This window comes from Lithobates pipiens, unplaced genomic scaffold (genome assembly GCF_037356315.1).
Source record: "Lithobates pipiens isolate NorthernLeopardFrog02 unplaced genomic scaffold, aLitPip1_a1.2 Scaffold_18, whole genome shotgun sequence".
Classification (NCBI taxonomy): domain Eukaryota; kingdom Metazoa; phylum Chordata; class Amphibia; order Anura; family Ranidae; genus Lithobates; species Lithobates pipiens.
Window position 1 is genome coordinate 190,764,213 of NW_027507758.1, and position 20,948 is coordinate 190,785,160.

The 20,948-nt window shown below is 42.2% G+C and overlaps 1 protein-coding gene across 4 annotated transcripts in view; it reads right to left on the minus strand.

Moving 5' to 3' along the window:
• Window positions 1-20,948, minus strand: part of DHX57 (DExH-box helicase 57) — a 210,146-nt gene that overhangs the window by 42,836 nt on the left and 146,362 nt on the right. For 3 of the 4 annotated variants that reach the window (XM_077486473.1, XM_077486472.1, XM_077486474.1), the window contains 6 exons: window positions 20,711-20,807; window positions 20,461-20,634; window positions 18,737-18,937; window positions 17,386-17,662; window positions 16,666-16,761; window positions 12,198-12,281 (listed from right to left, as the gene is read on the minus strand). In XM_077486473.1, the coding sequence (XP_077342599.1) occupies window positions 12,198-12,281; window positions 16,666-16,761; window positions 17,386-17,662; window positions 18,737-18,937; window positions 20,461-20,634; window positions 20,711-20,807 (929 nt within the window). Of the gene's footprint in view, window positions 1-1,372; window positions 3,446-12,197; window positions 12,282-16,665; window positions 16,762-17,385; window positions 17,663-18,736; window positions 18,938-20,460; window positions 20,635-20,710; window positions 20,808-20,948 lie in introns of those variants that run through there. The other variant, XM_077486475.1, reaches the window with a different exon arrangement.

Genomic DNA, 20,948 nt, shown 5'->3' on the forward strand with positions numbered 1-20,948 from the left:
CCAAAAAGTACTTCAATGTGGTAAAGTTTTTACAGTATAAAAAAGTGCCAAAAATAAAATGTAAACATTACAACACTTTAGCATCAGGCACGAATAATGGTTATGGCATTGCCATTAATTCAGAGCCTGAAGCATTAAAAAAATGCCATCTAAAAATGCTACAAAAGCACTGCTGCTCTGCACTGCTGCTCATGCTCAACACTGTGTACAAAACACATGAAAGACATATACCAAAATAAAGTGCCCAAAAATAAAAAGGTAATGCTTTAGGGCATGAGGCATGAAAATGCCATATAAATTCTGCCTAACACTTTGCAAAAGATGCATGCTGAAGGCATTGTGTGTTACCTTACTACTCAACCACACATAATGCCTTCAGAATGCATCTTTTGCAAAGTGTTAGGCATATTCTATATGGCATTATGCCTCTTGACCTAAAGTGTTGTTGTTTAACACCACAAAAATGCTGGTCAACATACAATAACACTATGTAATTGTAATCATCATTGATTGAATACATTATTGTAGAGAGTGCTGATTGAGCAGTATTTATGTGGCGTGTTACTTTAATTGTAATGTAAAACATACCTGAGGAGGTAACATGGTTTTCAAGAAGGAGGCAGAGCCATATCCACAAAAGCACTGCTGCTTGAGTCTGAACTGCTGCTGAACACTGTGTGTGCAAAAACACAAGTGCCAAAAAATACAAGGTAACGCTTTAGGGCATGAGGCACGAAAATGTCATATAAATTCTGCCTAACACTTTGCAAAAGATGCATTCAGAAGGCATTGTGCAACAATGTGTGGTACTACTAACTAACCTTACCTTACTACTCAACCACACATAATGCCTTCAGAATGCATCTTTTGCAAAGTGTTAGGCAAAATTTTTTTTTTTTTCCAAATATAATTTTTTTATTAATTTTCAAACAATTCCCAACATGGGCATGGACATGTAATACAACATAGAAGTGGGATACAAAAAGGGGAGGGAGGAAAAGGGAAACATATATCAAACATATTGCCGAGTTCACGGGAGAGATAGGATCATAGAAAACATTGTGCATGGCCCACCCATAACACCTCCATGTCAGAAGCGAATTCGGGAGCCTAGATCCCTTCAGTTCCCCCTATCTCCGGCTCACGTCAGAACCTCGATATCCCGGTAAAAACCCAGTACCAAGGGCAGAGACTATTAAGGGTAGGGGAAGGGACACTGACAGGGGAGACTGAGGGGGAAGGAGAGGGGGGTGAGGTGAGGGGGGGGAGGGGGAGGAGAGGGGGATGAGGTGAGGGGGGGGGAGGAGGGGGATTTCTGGTTGATTCAGGACTGCCCTACCCCGTGTTAGGCAAAATTTATATGGCATTATGCCTCTTGACCTAAAGTGTTGTTTAACACCACAAAAATGCTGGTCAACATACAATAACACTATGTAATTGGAATCATTGATGATTGAATACATAGTGTTATTGTAGAGTCAGAGTGCTGATTGAGCAGTATTTTTGTGGTGTGTTACTTTAATTGTAATGTAAAACATACCTGAGGAGGTAACAGTTTTCAAGGAAGGAAGCAAGGAGGAACCAAGCCCACCAAAAGCACTGCTCAACACTGTGGCTGTGCAAAAATATGGCCAATACAACACTGAAGGCAGCCATGAGCCATCTCAACATAAATACACTAATACAGCCCAACAAGAACACAACACAGTCATGACAAGTGCAAAAGGTTGGGGGCCTGTGTTACTTCCTCCATTACAATGCTATATTTTAACATTGCAATGGAGGAAGGTTAGCATATCAACATGCTCTGATGTTAGGCTTGCTCTTTTTTTAGTCACAATGTTGCCAGCAACTGAGAAAAGCCTTTCAGATGGGGTTGATGTTGCAGGCACAGACAAGTAACTCTTTGCCAGCATGGCCAAGATGGGAAACCTCTTCATTTTCCTTCCACCATTTCAGCGGATTTTCTTCCTTTAGAATAGCCTGCTCACTGAAATACATGTGTATCTCATTCCGCACAACTTCACTGTGGGTTTCTTGATCTTGGATGTGACCAGTGTCATCCTCGCCATTACTGTGGTGGTCATCTGAATCTGAAGAACCGAGCAAAGTGTCTAACAGAGACACTTACCTCGTCTCAGAAAATGTCATGTCTGCACTGGTTGACCGTTGTTCCTCACATCGATGTTGCGTTTGCTCTTCCTCGTATCTTCTTCTGACTTCAAGAGCAAGAGCTTGGACCTTGAGGTGAACTTTTAAACTATCCTCTGCTGGCAGGAATTTTAGTTTGCGGAATCTGGGGTCCAGGGCTGCTGCAATAAGACATATTTTCTCCACCATCATCTCTGAATTTAGTTTCCCATCTTGATGTCATCTCCTGTGCAGCAACACTTTGGAAAGCTTTGACTGCTGCTGTCTCACAAATTGTGCTCTGTATGTATTTCTGGAGGCCCTTTACCAGAGGAGGTAGAGCGGAAGCAGTCACATAGGACTCTCCACTCAAGAAAACAGTAGCACACTCAAATGGCTTCAGGACTTGTTCCACTTCCTCAAGTAAGCTCCACTGATCATGTTTTAAATCTAGGAAGCGCTTCCCTCGTGGTGTGACATCAGGATCGGAAAGAGTTGCAGTCACCGGCCACCTCTGTTCAAGCAGGCGGCTGATCATGTGTAAAGTACTGTTCCATCTTACGGATACATCATTTATTAGTGCATGCTCAGGGGTACCCATTTGTTGCTGCTTTGCTTTAAGCTTTGTAGTGGCCAGCTCACTTTTTTTTAAATGTTCCACAAGGCACTTTGCAGCCCTCTGGGTCTTGCTGATCTGGGGATCCCTCAGGGCATGGTTGACAACTAACTGCAATGTATGACCAGCACACCTGAGAGAAGAGATGCCATGCTTTTCTTCCAAAATACGCAGAGTAGCGACAACATTTGCAGCGTTGTCATGGACAACTACATTTACATTGGCCATGGATATCTCAAACTTTTCAGCTGCTTTTTCCACCAAGTTAGCAATGTTTTCAGCTGTGTGCCGATCTTCAAGTGGCATAGTGGTCAGATTGTACGATGTAAGATTCCAGTCTTCATTGATGAAGTGGCATGTGACACCCAAGTATGCCTCTGTGGCAATGCTGGTCCATGCGTCTGTGGTGAGAGCTATTTTGATTTCACATCTTTGAGTGATGCTTTAAATCTTTCAAAATTCTCCTCATATTTCTTCTCCATCAGCTTAGTGAAATGAGACCTGGAGGGAAGTGTGTATCCTGGGTAAAACGTGTTGATCATCTCACGAAATCCTTGACCCTCTACAATGGAAATTGGTCTCATATCTTTTACAATCATGTTGAGTATGCTATTGGTATATGCAACGGCCATTTGGGGTGTGCAAACAGTGACATCCTTTTTATGGAAGAAGAACTCCTGTACACAGCTTTGCCTCTTCCTGAGAAAAAAAAAACAGAAAAGACACACAATAATAATTAACATTTAGGAACCTGAACCAAGTTTAACCAACATGAATGCTCAATGCTGCTAATAATGTACTTGTACTGCGCAGTGGGTATTTAAAAGAGGGTACGGGTAGTGTAGTAATTGTAAATGTCTGTCTGCAATTAAATTAATATTATATTGTTGCTGCTCTGTGTATTGGAAGAAAAGCATGGCATCTCTTCTCACAGCTCATACATTGCAGGAAGTTGTCAAACCATGCCCTGAGGGATCCCAAGATCAGCAAGAGGGCTGCAGTGCAAAAAGTGCCTTGTGAATGTGAAACATTAAAAAAAACATGAGATGGCCACTAAAAAAAAGAAATTAGCAAAGCAGCACAGCAACAAATATGTACCCCTGGCCCCTGAGCATGCACTAATAATGATGTATCTTAATTACTAGCAGTAGCAGCATGAGCATATAAAATATATTAATAAATATTGACCACGAATTACTCCCATTGTCTCCCAAAATGAACAATTACTAGTAAGTAAGTAGTAAGTACTTACAAAGATGGCTCGTCTGTTTGAGGCCGTAGTGCGCCAGGATGTTTTCTTCTGAGGTGCTTGTGCATCGCAGTAGTGCTGCCGTGGTACGCCAGTTCGGTTTTGCAGAGGGAACAAAGGACCATTTTATCTGGCCTCTGTTTAAAGAATTCCCATACCTTTGAAAGTCGTGGTCTGGATTTTCGTGCTGCACCGAAACTTTTTTCCCCATTCCCGGGAGAGGGAGCAGGAGCAGCAGCAGCCGCCGCCATTACCGCCATTTACCCGCGAGATGACGTGTGCGTGACGCGTCAACGCCATTCACGCACGTCGACGTATTTTCTTAGTCGACGTAGTCGATTGCGTCGTGGCAGCTCTACATAATACATTTAAACAACGTATTCCCATGTAGAGGTTATCTCTACCCTTGTTAAAAGAGAAGTATGGGTTTCTTTTTTCTTTTTTTTTATGCTTACATTCATTCTATGTGAGCTGCTGATATCTAAAAATCTTTCCAGCCCTCTCAGAAGTGCCCCCATTCTGTTAAAATATAGCTAACTACATATGGGAGGGGCTACAGACTTTCATATATTGTAATACTGACAATGGTCTGGCTCTGGAGTCAGGATCCATCCACTTTCCTGTCATTTTGCTTGATTGATGTCGGCTCTCTGCTCGCTCCCGAGACTTCACAGAGCCAGAGCATAGCAGCTCCCCTCCCTTCTCTCTCTTCCCTTCTCCTCTTCAGCCTGTTCCATTCTTCAGAGAAATCCAGCAGAGATAACAGCCCTTCAGTGACTGTAGGTGAGAGAAGTCACTAATAGTGCTGTTTATGAGAATCTACTCTATATATTTCTATCCATCAGAGTGAAAAGAATATATTTTCAAAGCAGAATACACTTTTGGAATTTACAGCACACAGGAATTCCATGCATTACTGGTATAGTAAAATTAAATGAAAGCAGAGACAATGAAACCTTCCATTTGCATCTCCATCAATCTGAAGCACAGAACTACTCAGACATGGACAGAGCTTTGCTACACCACACATAGTGTATTACCTAGTACCCCTATAGCAATAATGTTTCCTTCATTGTAAATAGAGTATTTCAGGATTATATCCCCCTTACATTTGTATTGCTATGTGGGGCTGTATTACACAGCATATTCATGCAGCTGCACAAATATAGAAGTATTACGTTGATGCGCCCTGGAATGGAGAGGTGTTCCATGCAGTTGCATGTTGAACTCAATTATAGGCTGACAGGTGCACAGATCTTCATACACATTCTGGCATGTACATCTGCCTAGGATGGGATATACAGGTGTTTGGTGTAGCCATCTTTTAACCACTTCCCACCATTCTATAGCAGTTTTCCTGCTACAGGGCTATCATGCTGCGCAGGATCACGTATATATATATGTGATCCTATACTTCCGGGTATTGGTCACTAGTGCGCACTGCTGGTGACTCACTCCCACGAGCATAATGTACGCCAGCACCCACTTATCGTTCGGTATGCAGGTGGGAACAGCAGTCTATGTAAAAAAAGGCAGATTACCATTCTGTCAGTAAGGAAGGCATGGATCCTGTGTCTCTGCAAAGCAAGAACAAAGATCTATGCCTTCCATAAGTAAAAGCATCTCCCCCACTACACTAAAACAAAGACTAGCCACACAGTTAACCCTTTGATAACCCCTGACGTTAACCTCTTCCCAGACAGTGTCACTGGTCCCCAAAAAAGTGTCAGTGTCCAGATTGTCTGCCACAATATCGCAGTTACGCTATAAGTGGCTGATTGCCAGTATATTTTTTTATAAAAAAATTTAAATTCCAAACATATATCCCATAGTTTGTAGACACTATCATTTTTAAATTATACGCACATATAGTGTGGTGACTGCCATTTTCTGCATTGTAAGAATGCCTGTTGCCACTAGGACACACATAAAACAAATTTTTAACTATTTGCCCTTTTTACACTACAATGCAGCCTGTAGCTACAGTGCAGTGAGTTGTGATAAAATGCAAACATGTTGCATTTTACCTCAGCATATAGGAAGGTGCCACTAGTTACTTTACAACCACTTTCACACGGGGGCGCTTTACAGGCACTAAAGTGCTAAAAATAGCTCCTATAAAGTGCCTCTCCTGTCACTCCCAATGTGAAAGCCTGAGGGCTTTCATACTGGAGCGGTCCGCTGACAGATCGCCAAAAAAATAGGATTTTTGTACTCACCATAAAATCCTTTTCTCTGAAGTTCATTGACGGACACATGATCTTCATCTTGACCTTAGGGTTATATCACCTCTTTAGGAGAAGACTAGGCAGAAAGTGTTAAAAATAAGCAACACTTGCACAGTCCCGACCAGGGGGCGGTACTACTGGCTACAACCCCTCACACTGCATCCAGCAGCTCAGTTTGTCAAAAGCAGTACAAACATAAATAGGAGGGGTGGGTGCTGTGTCTGTCAATGAACTTCAGAGAAAGGGATTTTAGCGTGAGTACAAAAATCCTATTTTCTCTTTCGTTCATTGACGGACACAGCTTCTTCATCTTGACCTTAGGAACGTCCCCAAGCCGTGTCAAAGAAACAAGGGGTGGGAACAGCAAGAAAATAACTCCGGCCATAAGAACCAGAGCTCCTCAACGGAGGAGTTGCAATCTTAAACAACCATCTGCAAAATCTTGCGGCCGAAGCAAGCATCCAAAGATGCGCTCACATCAACCTTGTACCATTTTGTGAAAGTGTGAACAGACAACCAGATCGCCGTTTTACACACCTGGAAAACAGACGCTTGATCTCGGAAAGCCCAAGAGGCACCAACTGCCCTGGTAGAATGTGCCATTAAAGGAAAGGGAGGCGTCCGCCCCCTTATGGCATAAGCCTGAACCGCGATCTGTCTGATCCACCGAGAAATGGTGGCCGATGAGACCACCAGTCCCATCTTCGGACCAGCCACCGATACAAACAGCGAGTTCGACCCCTGAAAAGGAGACGTAGCAGACAGATACACCCGCAGAGCCCGGACCATGTCCAAGGAATGCAAAACCACCTCTTTTCCTCTCATCAGGAGGAGAGTGGTGAGAATTAACTGATCGCGGCTGGATGTTAATGATGATTTTAATGCAACGACACATGAATGTTGAAATGTAAGCAGGTTTTTAGCGTGTGGAGGGTGGTGTTTCAAAATAAACAGGTTTACACTATGGATCCTCTCACTGTTTGCTTTTTTCTGAGTGTGATAAACTAACTGAGAGCCTAGTGGATTCCTGGTACAAACAAAAGTTCCTGGGTGGAGATCCCTGTGACCGGCTGATGATTGCAGTACAAAAGACTATTTTTCAGTGAAAACCTTTTCACAACGCCTGAGATTAACCCCTTAGGGGTAAGTGCATTGGCAAAGGGGGGATCACACGGAGCATGTGGCTGGTCTTTTGCATGGTGTGTTGGACATTCTGTGAGAAGACTCTCCTATTAAATCTAAGGGCTTTGGGATCACAAACACCCTCCTTTATGAACTTTTCCATTCTTTGGATTTCGTGTCTCTATAGTTTATATATATATATGTGTGTGTGTGTGTGTGTGTGTGTGTGTGTGTGTGTGTGTGTGTGTGTGTGTGTGTGTGTGTGTGTGTGTGTGTGTGTGTGTGTGTGTGTGTGTGTGTTGCATATTTAACTTTATTTATTTTTTAGCGCTGTTAATGTGTAGGTATTGTGTTTAGAGGGATTTTGAGACTATACTTACGCATAGTTTATTATTATATTTTTTTGGATTGCTATAACAGCAGCTGTTTATATTAAGTGAGTAGTTGTCCTTGGTGAGCACTAGGATCAGTTTCACGATTTATTTGTGCCACTGATAACTTTTTTTTATTAAATTTGACGTAGCACTACTGCTGATACAGAGGCTCTAGAGAGCAAGGGGGCCGCATCTAAGGCCGCATTACAGACATACTTAAGGCCCTGCACCAACTAGACCACCAAGCTCCACGCAGTCCAGGGAAGCCTGTTGCTTCTCCAAATCACGGTGCAACAATTTTGCCCATTCAGTAAACGTCTGTGACACCAGGGCCCTGGCTAACACTCGCCGCAATGCTGACCCCACCACTGTAACCACCTCGGCCATTCTGTCGGCAGGGTCATTGAAATCAGTCCCTTCCACCGGAATCAAGGTTACCTTATTTAACCTGGATACCGGGGGGGGTCAACAATCAGAGGAGATGTCCACTTCTTCACGAAACTCTCCTCAAAGGGGTAACGCACCGCCATGCGTTTCGGGACCAAAAAGGCCCACTGCGGTTTTCCACACTCCTTGTAAATAAATATATCAAAATAAGTTGGGTAAGGAAACACCTTAGCCGTGTGGGCAGGTTTGTGGGACCCAAAAGGGACCGACACCTCTGTAGATGCCCCCGCCGTATCCTCCATCTTTAGGGTATCCCGCTCCACTGTAATAAGTGCTCCTGGACACGGAGTCATCCTCACTGTCTGAACGGTCCTGGTCTGCATCCTCTGATAAGTCAGAACAGGGGCTGCCTGTCACAGCGGGGGCCGAGTCTGAATCAGAGCTTTACCCAGAAGACGGTGGGGGAAGGGGCGTTTTTTACCCCCCTTGTGTGCGCATGCCACTTCCACCCTGGCAACAAAGGCCTCCAGGACTATTGACAGAGTGTCCATAGGCTCTGCAGGTGCAGGGGAACCAGTTTCAATAACAGGGATGTCTGGGGAAGAAGCGCCAGCTTCCGACGCCATGCTGACCCACACTCACCTGTCACCACTTGGGAACTTAAGGCAAGTCGCACAAAAAGTCCACCTCAGACTGAGGGGCCCCCCGCTAGACTCACCACCCTGACCCAGGTACTGCGCTGTGCTGCTGCTGTCTGCTCTCCCCTGTGTCATCCATGAGGTGTCTGTGTGAAAAGCGCGCTGTTCTAGAAGCACAATGTTCTAGAAGGAAACAAGCACCCAGCGCTAGAGGCAAAATTACCTGAGGCTACTAGAAAATGGCCGACCTCAGCAAAAAACATCTGAGGGTACAGAGAAAACGGCCCCCGAACTTCCAGAAAATTGCTGAAAGGCAAAAACTGGCTGTGGTTACAAAAAAATGGCCGCGGCCCCAGGAAATGGCCGCAGAGCGCACAGAGGCCTTTCCCACATGTCAAACACAACACAAACACCCCACTGTGGCCCAGAAACAGGGAAGAGGATGAACGGAACCCCAACACCTAGCGCAGCCCCCTGCCAGGACCCAGAGCCCCCCCGGGCCAGGTACGTGTACCAAAGCCCCATGTGCCCAGTCACACAGCGGCCCATAGTATGGGAAGGAGGGAAAGGACAGGGAGAGAAGAAAGGGAGAGTGAGAGACCCCCTAGTTGACCTCTCTGGGAATGCCCAGCTGCTCCATCCTGCCGAGACAGGTGGAAGCATACTTACCCCTCCTGCGGGGACTGCTGGATGCATTCCACATACAGACCCATCACCGGGCAGTACTGGGTGACTGTCGGCCATGGCACACTGTGACACAGACAGCAGTAGCCCAGTCATATGTGTGCCCTGGAGCATATAGCGCACTGGTCGCCCCTGGATCAGATGGGGCATGTTGTGGCTGATCCAGCACGTAGCTAGGGCATGCTCACACTCAATGGCCAGGCTGGGGAGACTACCAGGATCTATATTATCCAGCCTGTCACCCAGCCCGGCTGTTGATTGTAAATCCCAGGAATCAAAAATGCAGAAAAAAAAAGAATAAAAATTCCAGGTCCTTCTCATACACTAGGCAGAAAAAAACTATGCTGCATCAGGAGTCCCGTCACCCAGGTTGAATGGGAAGTAAATCCCTAACCACATCAGAGACGGTAGGCTTATGGATAGCCATTGGACTTGATGACCCAAAGTGCCGTTGTCCCGCACCTACATGCCCAATGTCCGTGCTGAGGATCCCCGACGATGGTAGAAGGTGCACGGAATGTCAGACGTCCAGAGAAGAGGGAGTGACCTCAATACGTTTCACTGGGAAACCCCCGCTTCTTCAGGACACACTGACCTCGCACATTTTCATTCTCACATATCACTTTGGGCCGATTTCAGAGACATCTGTGCGGGTTAGTGCACAGATGTCAAAGGAAATCGCACCCTGAAATCAAAAAAAGTAGTATGGAAACTACTTTTAGGAATTGGTGCCGTAAATGTGGCGTCGCAGCGATTTGACGCTGCCATTGCTGGCAATTGCCGCTGATTTGACATGTCAAATCACATCAATGTGAACCAGGGCTTAAACGAGTGTAAGCTTAAGTACACCCATGTGAAGGGCTGTCTTCACCCACATGGGATTTACAGGTGTTTGCTGCAGCCTGTTCAAATCAATGACAGGTGGCCAGCTTCCCTGACCTGCACGGATCTACAATCGGAGTGTACGTCCATACACGACCAATGCATGGATTAGAATGCAGTATGTCTGCAAGGAATGTATGTATAGTTCTTGTTTGTGTGAAGTTCTTATGTTTCATACACACCCAACCATGTGTGTATGAGGGGGTACACATGTGCATTATAATGTGTACAGGGGTGTTTTTTTTCAATTTTTATTTTATTATCATTTATTTTTGAACACTTTCTGTCTGCTGTTGGCATGCAGTAAAAAAATGTCAGGCTAACATAGGTTGGGAGGAAACCAGGGCAGATGATAGGGTCAGCAGTTTATAGATTACTGTACAGAGGCCATTTATAGGACAGTGTGCGTGGGCAGCGGGGCAGAGGATGGGAGGTCAGTTTGACAGTGTGCAGGATTCAGTACGTCAAAGGTCAGTAGTGCAGAGTACAAGGGTCAGCAGAGGATGGAGTTCAGCAGCGAAGAGAACAGAGGTCACTAGGTGCTTTCTTCTAGCAAAAACGCATCTATGTGGACTTTTAAAGTGATTGTAAAGTCTTGTTTTTCTTTTTTTCTATTAAAATAACAAACATGTCATACTTGCCTGCTCTGTGCTGTGGTTTTGCACAGGGCAGCCTGGATCCTCCTCTTCTCAGGTCCCTAGCTGGAGCTCCTGGCCCCTCCCTCCTGTTGAGTTCCCCCACAGCAAGCAGCACAGAGCTGTAGTTCGGCCCCCTCCCCTCTCCCGTTTGGTTGAGTTTGATTGAAAGCAGCGTGAGCCAATGGTGCCGCTGCTGTCTTAGCCAATCAGGAGGGAGAGTCCCGGGTGGCCAAGGCACTCGTGGACATCGCTAGATGGAGAGGGGGCTCAGGTAAGCATTGGGGGGGCTGCTGCACACATGAAGCTTTTTATCTTAATGCATAGAATGCATTCATGTAAAAACCCACCTTTACAGCCACTTTAAACTCTCCATTATATTTCCAACTATAGAAGTTAAACAAACAGGTCAATAGTTACCTGGTAAATACTTTAATAACCTTTTGAATATCCACTGGCCACTTTATTGAATATTACATGCGTTATGGATTTTTGTATTGTAGAAGTATTTAATGAGTTGCATTATTAGAGGTCACCCAATATAAATATAAAGCACTAGGCACTTGGTATTGAGCACATGTTGTGTATATATATATATATATATATATATATATATATGAAACAATATTGGTTCATTTTATTTATGGTTTGATGTATGAAATTTGAGAGATTTGCAAAATATAATGCTGCATATTGAGTGTAAATAAAGTGTCTAATCTACCCTACCACACAGGGAAAATTACTATGTTACAGTACAAATATCTGTGTGTACACTAAAATACAGTTAATTTTCTCTTTAACACACTTTGGAGACCCTTTGTGGGATAAACCATTACATAGTTACTCTGAAAAAAAAGATACTAGTCCATCTAGTTCAACCAGTAAAATTATTAATCAAGTAAATACATTAAAAAACACAAGGCATTGCAGCTCTCCAGATCACTTTCCTAAGCCCTCAAGGAACTGTGAACTGGTAGCGGATATCAGTAGAGATAAAGTGTAAAACAATTACACCAACAATGATTACAAGTGCTGCAGGACTTATTCAATATATAAATCATTTATATGATTATTAATAATATGCTAACACACAAAATAATTCTTTGTGAATTTATATATTGTTTAAAATTCAATATTTGTAGCACAGGCAAATGTGTGTGTGTGTGTGTGTGTATATATATATATATATATATATATATATACACACACACATACACACACACACACACTATTAATAGCAGCAACAACCTACCTGCATCACTCTCGATGACAGAAAATTGTCCCGGCAATATTGGAAACCGGCACGTGGGTTTTCCTTCATGACATTACTCCAGCCCTACATAGATGGAAAACATATTTTTATTAAAAAGGACCTTTTAATAACAATGGAGCAGTCACTTTCCCGATGAGTGTACATACATACTTCCAATACATATATTTAGAGGGTAACTCTACTTTTGTGGAGAAGAATCGCATATCTATCTATCTATTATACAATTGCAGCACAAAGTTATATTGCAAATGAATGTTATGACTGTTCCTTTTCAATCTGCAGTGCTCTAAGTTTCTATAAAACGCAATGCAATATGGCAGACAGTGTACAGAATGCTCCACCCCCCAAATATAATTCCCTGCTTGTGTGATTGGCTTATTGATTTTCCCAGAAGCGTGCACTAAAACAAGTCAGATTTTGGCCATCCCCTTTAAGATACTCCCAAAGGGAAATCACATTTAAAAGGGATGCAGACCTTGACACTTTCCTCATCAGAGCCCTGCAAGTACAGCAGTTAACTGATATTTATGAAATCACTCAGTTACAGATTTACTCTGCGCATGGACACAAATAAACAGGTATTTTTTTAGAACAACAAAAGAGGTAAAAACGTTTGTTAAAATCCCTGCACTATATATTGATCAACGGGAGGGGAATGTTTTTTCCCCCACAAAAGTGGAGTTACTCTTAGATTAGGATGTCATTATTAAATCTTTGTTAACTCTTTGACAGAGACATCAGTAACCTGTAGGAATTTTTTTTTTACGTCTATCCTTTTTATTAGGCCTCTTTCACGTGGGCTTACAGATGCAGCAAAAAATAGTATTTTTAGTTTACTTGTAAAATCCATTTCAAGTACATCACAGGGCGCACCGTTTTTTCCTATTCATGACTACTTGAATTTTGCTGTCACCTACATGTGAATGGCCAGTGGCCAAAGAAAGTCAGGCTTGCCTGCCTAGACATGACCCCTCTCAGAATAATATAGCCTCAGTTTATAGCAAATATTGCGAAACCATATAAGAGGATAGAGCTATCCTGTGATGTACTCTAAGAAAAGCATTTTACAAGTAAACCAAAAGGTCTAAATTCTTAATTGTGCATCACAGGATTTGTTCTTATTCATGATACTTGGGATATCCCAAAGCACTAAACAAGAGTGGCTAGCAAACAGAGCAACAAGCCCAAAACCCAAAAGCAGAACAGAGAAAAATCCTACTACAGAGCTTTCTGCAGGACCTTCCACAAACAATGGGCGTTTTCAAAGGTGAAAATATCTTCCTGGTACTGTGAATAGTAAATGTGTAAACAGAAAACTGGATGGCAGCCTTGGAAACTTATACTGCTGAAGACTGATGCTGAATCACCCAGGAAGCACTGACACTCCTTGCAGGATGGGTCTCAAGTGGAAAAGGGGAAATTTTTTAATGCCAAAGCTTTGAGAAATGAGTCACTGAATCCATGGAAATAAAGTGGATTGAGAAGCACCCTGTCCCCTACAAGGTCCTTCAGGCAGAACAGACAGAGAATCAAATTGCTGAAACAAAGCCATAGACAGATATGCCTGCACAGCGTGAACCACATCCAAGTATGGCGTTTGGGATTAGGAACAAAAGATGGTAACAAAAAAGAAGGCCAAGACCTTAACACTACTTTATCTGTGAAGGACCAGAAAAGCTTCCTTAGAAGAGAGTGCTGCCATCTCCAAGATCCTTTGAGCCAAAGGACCAAGCTGTGTGCAATGTTTTGAATTCAGATAGCCATGAAAGCCCACCCGCAAGAGCAAGAGGGCCCCTTCACTGGAAAAAGGACTTGTGGAACCGGGCGGTATGTTTCAGCTTGGACCCCGAGGCCTGTGGCTGACAAAAGAACTGCTTTTTAGCAGTCAATGGGCCCAGATTTTAAGTCATTGTTTTTGCTTCCTTCACCAGGGACATTAGCGAATTTCAGCAGACCAGCATTTGAGCTATAGGACTCTCCTCAAATGAATTTTCCAAGACATTCCAAGAAGTTTGAGGCTCTCAGAAAAGCCTTCAGGTATTATCTAGTGACATGATCCCCAGGATTAGATTCCCTGAGCCAGAGCATATGTTTTGCCCACACTTTGAGAGCTTGGCATATTCCGCCTTGGGTACTGTTGGCTGCAGACCTGCACCTAAAAGAAGAGAAAGACGCTTCAAAAAAAAAAAAAAAAAAAAAAAAAAAAAAAAGGCCCCCAAGCTCTTATCCGTAAGCATCCCTAAAGACTGAAAACTGCTGAGAATTCCTCTTTTTAAAGAACTTCCTCCATAGTGTACTGCTGAATGAACCATTTAAAGTGTCAATAAACCCACATCATTAAAAACGATCAGTACATGCTGTATTACATGCTGTTCAAACTCACTTAGTCACTTCTGTGGGTCACAGTCTGTAAGGGTGTCACTTAGCACAGACCTTGCGGGCAGTGTTACCCAGGGTACCTTGTATATGGTACTGATGCTGGCCGGGTACTCTACAAGTTCAGGATGGTGATCCCTTCTAGGCAAAGTCATGTCCCCCTGATGGCCCTACAGCCTGGACTGGCGAGCCCCCCCCCCCCATGAGAAAGCTCCTACGAGCTCAGGCTCATGTAGTGAGGGGCAGTGTAGATAGTATATGTGTCCGCTGCTGCAGAAGTGCCGGCGAGGGAGTGGAGCTTATCCTAGCTCCTATGACCACTGAAGAGAGAAGAGAAGAAATCACACACATGGATGTGTGGCATTGGGGATTTCTTCTCTCCCTTGATCCTCACAGCAGGGTTTGGGTACCATCCCTCTGGGCTGTAGGTAATCAATCTGGATAAAGCCCTTCATTTTTCCCCAGCAGGTTTCTTACAAAACAGGCACTGAAATTCATTAGCAAATGCCCACAAAATAAAATCTGCAGAGATACTATATAATTTAGGTTCATTAAGTTTGAAAAAGACAAAGATCTATTCAGTTCAACTCATGTGCGTGTAAATATTTATTTTCTAATTCCAAGAACCCTTTCACATTTTTACTGCTCTAATACTAAATAACCCATTCTGCCATCTAAGGTTAAACCATCTTTCTTCTAACCTCAAAAACACCTTAAGTAAACAGTTTATTATAGTTACCGGAGACACCTTTGACATATTTGTACATTATAATCATAGGCCCTCTTGTCCACAGTGAATAACTAGTGGACAAGTGAAATCTATATAAATAATCCTCAAAACCGAGGTCCTCCTTCCCCCTTATTAATTCTGTTGCCCTTTGCTGAACTCTTTCTATTTCAATGTCTTTTAACCACTAGAGACCCGCGCTATACCCGAATGACGGCTACAGCGCCGACGTCTATTGACGTCGTCCCGTGCACGAGCGGCCTGCACGCCCCCTGAGGGGCGCGCGCGGCGCGCTCTGTGATCGGCGAGTCTATGGGACTCGCCTGATCACTGATCTGAGCAAGGGGTCGATCCCGACCCCTTACCACGTGATCAGCTGTCAGCCAATGACAGCTGATCATGTGATACAACGGAGCCGGTAATAGGCTATTATTCCTCCTTGCGCTGACAGCGCGAGGAGAAAAAAAAAAGAGCCGATCACGGCCAGCCCTGCCAGTGCCCACCTGCCCCCTGCCAGTGCCACCTCATTAAAAAATAAGTGCCCCGTCAGTGCCACCCAGCAGTGCCCAGTGCCACCCAGCAGTGCCCACAGTGCCACCCAGCAGTGCCCACAATCTGCCTCAACAACGGTGCTGCACCCCAGTGCAACATATCCGTGCCCATCAGTGTCATCTACCACTGCCCATCAGTGTCGCGATCTCGGCTGTAATAACCAAAATCACGCGAGATGTCGGCTATAGCACCCGAAATCTCGCGAGATGTCGGGTGCATTAGCCGCAATGTCTCCTGGGATTACTTGAACGAGATCCCAGGAGACAGTGCGGGCTTCAGCAGGAAATGACGCTGATCCCCGCAAGAGACCGCCCATCGCCGCAGGGGATGAAAATAAACTACTAAAGATTACAAAAGGTAGGTGAATCCAAAAAAAAAAAACAGGTGGCATTATCAAATATATGAACTAGAGGCAACAGAATGGGCAAATGTTTATTATGAGTGCAGAACCCCTTTAAGCAGCCCATAAGGGGATTTGATTTTTTTTCCTTCCACCACAGGTAGGAGGATAGAATATCACTTGATTCCCCCATCAACACAGTGTTTTTATGGTGCTTTGTCAGCAGTATTTGCCTGTAAAAAATCAAACAGAATGATTGCACCCAAATTAAATCAATGGTTGGACTTGGGCACAACCAGCCTGCTCACAGATGAATCGAATCTTGGCCTGTACCTGCTTAACCGGACGAGATTTGTCCCATCTATGGGTTGGCTTAAAACAATGCGAGAGGCCTTACTATAGTAAGTGGTTAATTGCCATTTTTAGCATCTCTTCCATGCCAAGCTTTTTACCTTATACGCTTGAAGAAGAGCCAAATGATCACTGCTTGCTATAGCAAATTCTCTCTTTTTTTGGTTGGCCTCATCTTTTTTATCCCAGGGACACACCTAAACACAAATCAGAGTAAATATACAGATGAACAAAATGTATGGTCATTTAATTGTTTGCTTACTTTTCTCTTACTGTTAAACATAAAAGCTCATAAAAAAAAATCCAATATTTTCAGGAAGATGTATTCACACCATAATGTTTTAAGCTGGAAAAAGATCCTGCATGCTTCATATTTAGTTTACAAGCATTTTGTATTTCCGTTACCTGCATGGTTTTCTTCATAAAGAAGATATGATAGCTCTGAAAATGTAACTTTTTACCATATGGATCTGCTTAAAATGTATCTATTCATCAAAACAGCAGCCTATACAAGTATAAGGGAGCAAGAAAGAAAAAAGTCTTACTATACTGGCAGATATGACGATGGCACCTATGCTGTACACAGTATATAAATCTTAATAAAACCCTATACTGTGTTCATCACAGGGGCGTCACCCACCCATTATTACTGTATTACTTCAATCAGCTTAATTTCTCCTCCCATAAAGTTATACCAAATATTGTAGCCTAATTTTTTCCCTAAAACTCACTACTGTATTATACAACCCGTGGGGTTACACTCCAAAATGAAGCCATTTACAGGTAAATGAAAGGTTTGTATTTAAATAAAATCAACTTACAAAAGGAGACTTAAATGCCAGGCTGGCAGCAATAGTGAGAGCCGAGTCCAAACAGCAAAAAATGGCACCAAACAACATCAGTTTACCAATTCTCACATCTACTGGCAGGGAAGCCAAATGATAACCTAGTGGCGTGAGAGTTTCCTGCTTAGTAAGTGCCCCAAGATCTTGAAGCCGTAGCTTGGAAGTCTGAACCGATTCCACACTTGGTGGTTCAATTAACCGAAACAAAACATTATCTAGTCGGGACTCAGAAAACATGTCCAAAATCTTTATTCTAAGATAAAGCACAAAAAAGAAAAGACACAATTAAAATACTCTGTTAAAACTAGATCTTTTTTAAACAACAAACAGCAAGTCAATGTAAATGAAAGCTTTTAAATGGAGTATGTAAGGTGTATATGTTTGCATAGGTTCTCCTTACCTGATGTTATAAAAGAAAAAAAAAAAGTTATTTGCAGAGTACAGCTGAGAATACAAGCAGAAAATGTGCATATACATGTGACACAAAAAAATAAAAACACGTTTTAGACAGTCAGTAGCGTTTGAGAAGAAAGACTGTACTCTTTAGAAAGCCCATTATGTTTGTAAAATGAAGAGTGTATGTATGCATATTGTATATGATATTCATCTTAGCAAAGCGTTGACACACGTTTCTTATGATGGACACACTTGACTAACATATCAGCCAGATGCCCATATGCTGCCATGTAATGACAATAGGAAACAAAAAGGTTCATCGATTCCTGTCTGAGTTTCTGGAGAAAATGACCAGGGAAGTAGATGTGAACGAGGACGGGAAGCACAGAACCTCATATTTGTGGAGTAGAACATACTGGGGAGTAAGCCTGCCATAATGCGATGGTGTGCATGCGTTTTTGTGTGTCGCGTTAAGGATAACGCACTAATTGCAATGGGCTGCCCTATATAGGAAAAATAACACGAAAGAAAGGCATGACCTTTTTTTAAAAGCACACTGCACCAAAATGCATGGTACAAGGTGTGTTGAAGTGCCATTAAGAATTAATGGCACCACTGCCGACCTGCAAAAAGCGTTTTTTATGCATTGTGGGAATGCATGCAATTTTTTTGTGTATTCATGCAATGCACAAATTTGAACCTAGCTTTAGTACTGCTTTAATTACTTTATTAGAAAAATATCTTACTGCCGTTTCTAACCTCCTAAATGTAAACTACCTGGCTGTCTGACTTTACTACTAGGTGAATCGGTGACCTAGTATGCGTAATCAGGCTGCCTTAGATAAAGCAGAAGTCAGTTGGCATTTCCATAAGAGCATTTGAAATTCAAGCACAAATATTTCAGTAAAAATATTACAAATATTGCATATACCTTAAACATAGCTGTTCCAGTGGAATACGATGGATCTCTGGCGGCTGTTGATCTAGAAGCTGATGGTGATAGTGGTGGCTGGTGAACAGGTGAAAGCACACACCTGAGGCCACGCGGCCAGCTCTTCCTTTTCTCTGAATGGCATTCGCTTTAGATACCCATGTTTCCTCAAGGCTCTCCATACTTTTTGATGGATCATATCTAGAAATAACCAGTGCAAAAATTTGATTTTTGCTGTTAGTGTAAAATCCATTTCTTGAAGCTCACTTGGCAAATAAGAAAAAAATTAAAATCAGTGACCAGACCAGTAAAAACCCTCCCACTTCCAGCATCCCTCCCAGAGGAGTGGGGCCCATGTGCTTTAATGAACTTTAAGAAATGGATTTTACTCCAAGTAAAAAAAAATAAAAAATCTCTCTCTTTCATTGCGGGACACAGATTCAGATACCCTTGGTATGTCCAAAAGCAGTTCAAGTGAGGGGTTGGCAAAAACAAGACTCACAGGCACATAAAAATAAAAATCAAGGCCAAATGGTACCAGCTAGCTGCATGTAATACCTGGACATGACAAAAAAAAAAATGTGTCAAGGTATGAAAAATAAAATATCATCATCTTTGATCATGATTTCTTGAGGAAATATGGAATTGCTTTCCTGTGACACTAGGATAGGGATTTTATTTTCTCCACAAATCTTAATTGCAAATAGTTTTCATCAGGATAACCAATACAGGATATCAAATATAAAATACAATATTTAATCAACGACTTTATAACACTTAGATAATACATATTCAAGCATATCTAAATTAAACAGTTTATATATTGCAGCATACCAGTCTTTAGATTTAGTATCTGCATTTATTTTCATATTTTAGGCTAAAACATTTTCAGCAATTACAGAAAATAACAGTTGATCTTGCCAGAAATGCAGTGACCTTATTACTTCCTGTGGGCTAAAAAATTTTTTGTGTGTAAAACTACTAGTCCTTTCAATACATCATGTAATGGAAATGAACAAAGGCAGACGCAGTTGAACTTCAGCCTGTGTAACAACCTTGGCACCTTTCATAGATAAAAGCGGAAAAATAAAATAGCGAGGAAGGGGCAGGGGAATGTGTTTTTAAAAGAAATACCAGGTAATATTAAAAGGTAAAGAAGCCCGAAAAAATGCAGGCAATACATCTAAGCTGCAATATATATTTTTTCTGGGTTTAAGTACACTTTAATTAGCATGCTGTGGTAACCTACTGGTTCATCAGGATAACACTGGGAATCATTTGATTTATGGTCCTCACAGATGTGCAGATCTTTGATCACAAATAATAGGAAAGAAGAGATCTGTCTGTCATCCAAACTGTGCTCTGCCAGACTTGCCTCAAACGTTCTAAAAGCACAGCCTCTTTTGGCAAAGGTGAAATATCCTTCCTATTTCTGATAAAAATTGAACTGCTGATCAGTTGCAGAGTTCTGCCCTAGAGTTAAAATTTTTAGGAAATTTGAGGAATTTCTTCTTAGGTACAATTTTTTTATTATTAAAATATATTTGCATGCATTGCATATATTTACATTATATGTCTGCATGGTCATTCAGACATATAATGTTTTTTGGCTGGATATGAAGTTCTACTTTAAATTGTTTATGAAGAAACATTTATACTGAATAAATACAGAAATGTGAAAAAATATATGTATATATATAATATAGTGTTGTGCAATTTATTACCTCTTCTCCCTCATTTTGCCGGAGTCAATCACATACACAATATCATCAATCGTGATAGAGGTTTCTGCAATATTGGTGGAAATTATTATCTTTGTAACCCCTGGTGGTGGTTTAACAAATACATACTGCTGCTCTTCATTTGATAAAGATGAATGTAATGGGTAGATCACACATCTGCAGAAAAAAGAAAAGTAGAGGTGTATTCTTTTTTATCACACATAATGTCTATTAGGTATACAGATGAACATACCGTTTGCTGCGTCGATTGCTAAACAAGGCATTTGATTGTAGTTGTTCATACAACATTTTGATATCTGCCAGACCGGGCAAAAATACTAAAACAGCACCTAGAAAAACAAAACAAAAAAACTATATGGAGTGTAACACATTATGAGGATAACAAACATGTTATTTGTCAAATCATTAAAGTGTATCTTAGGACATATAAAACTTAACAAAAAAATAGTACTTCTATTCAATATGTGCAC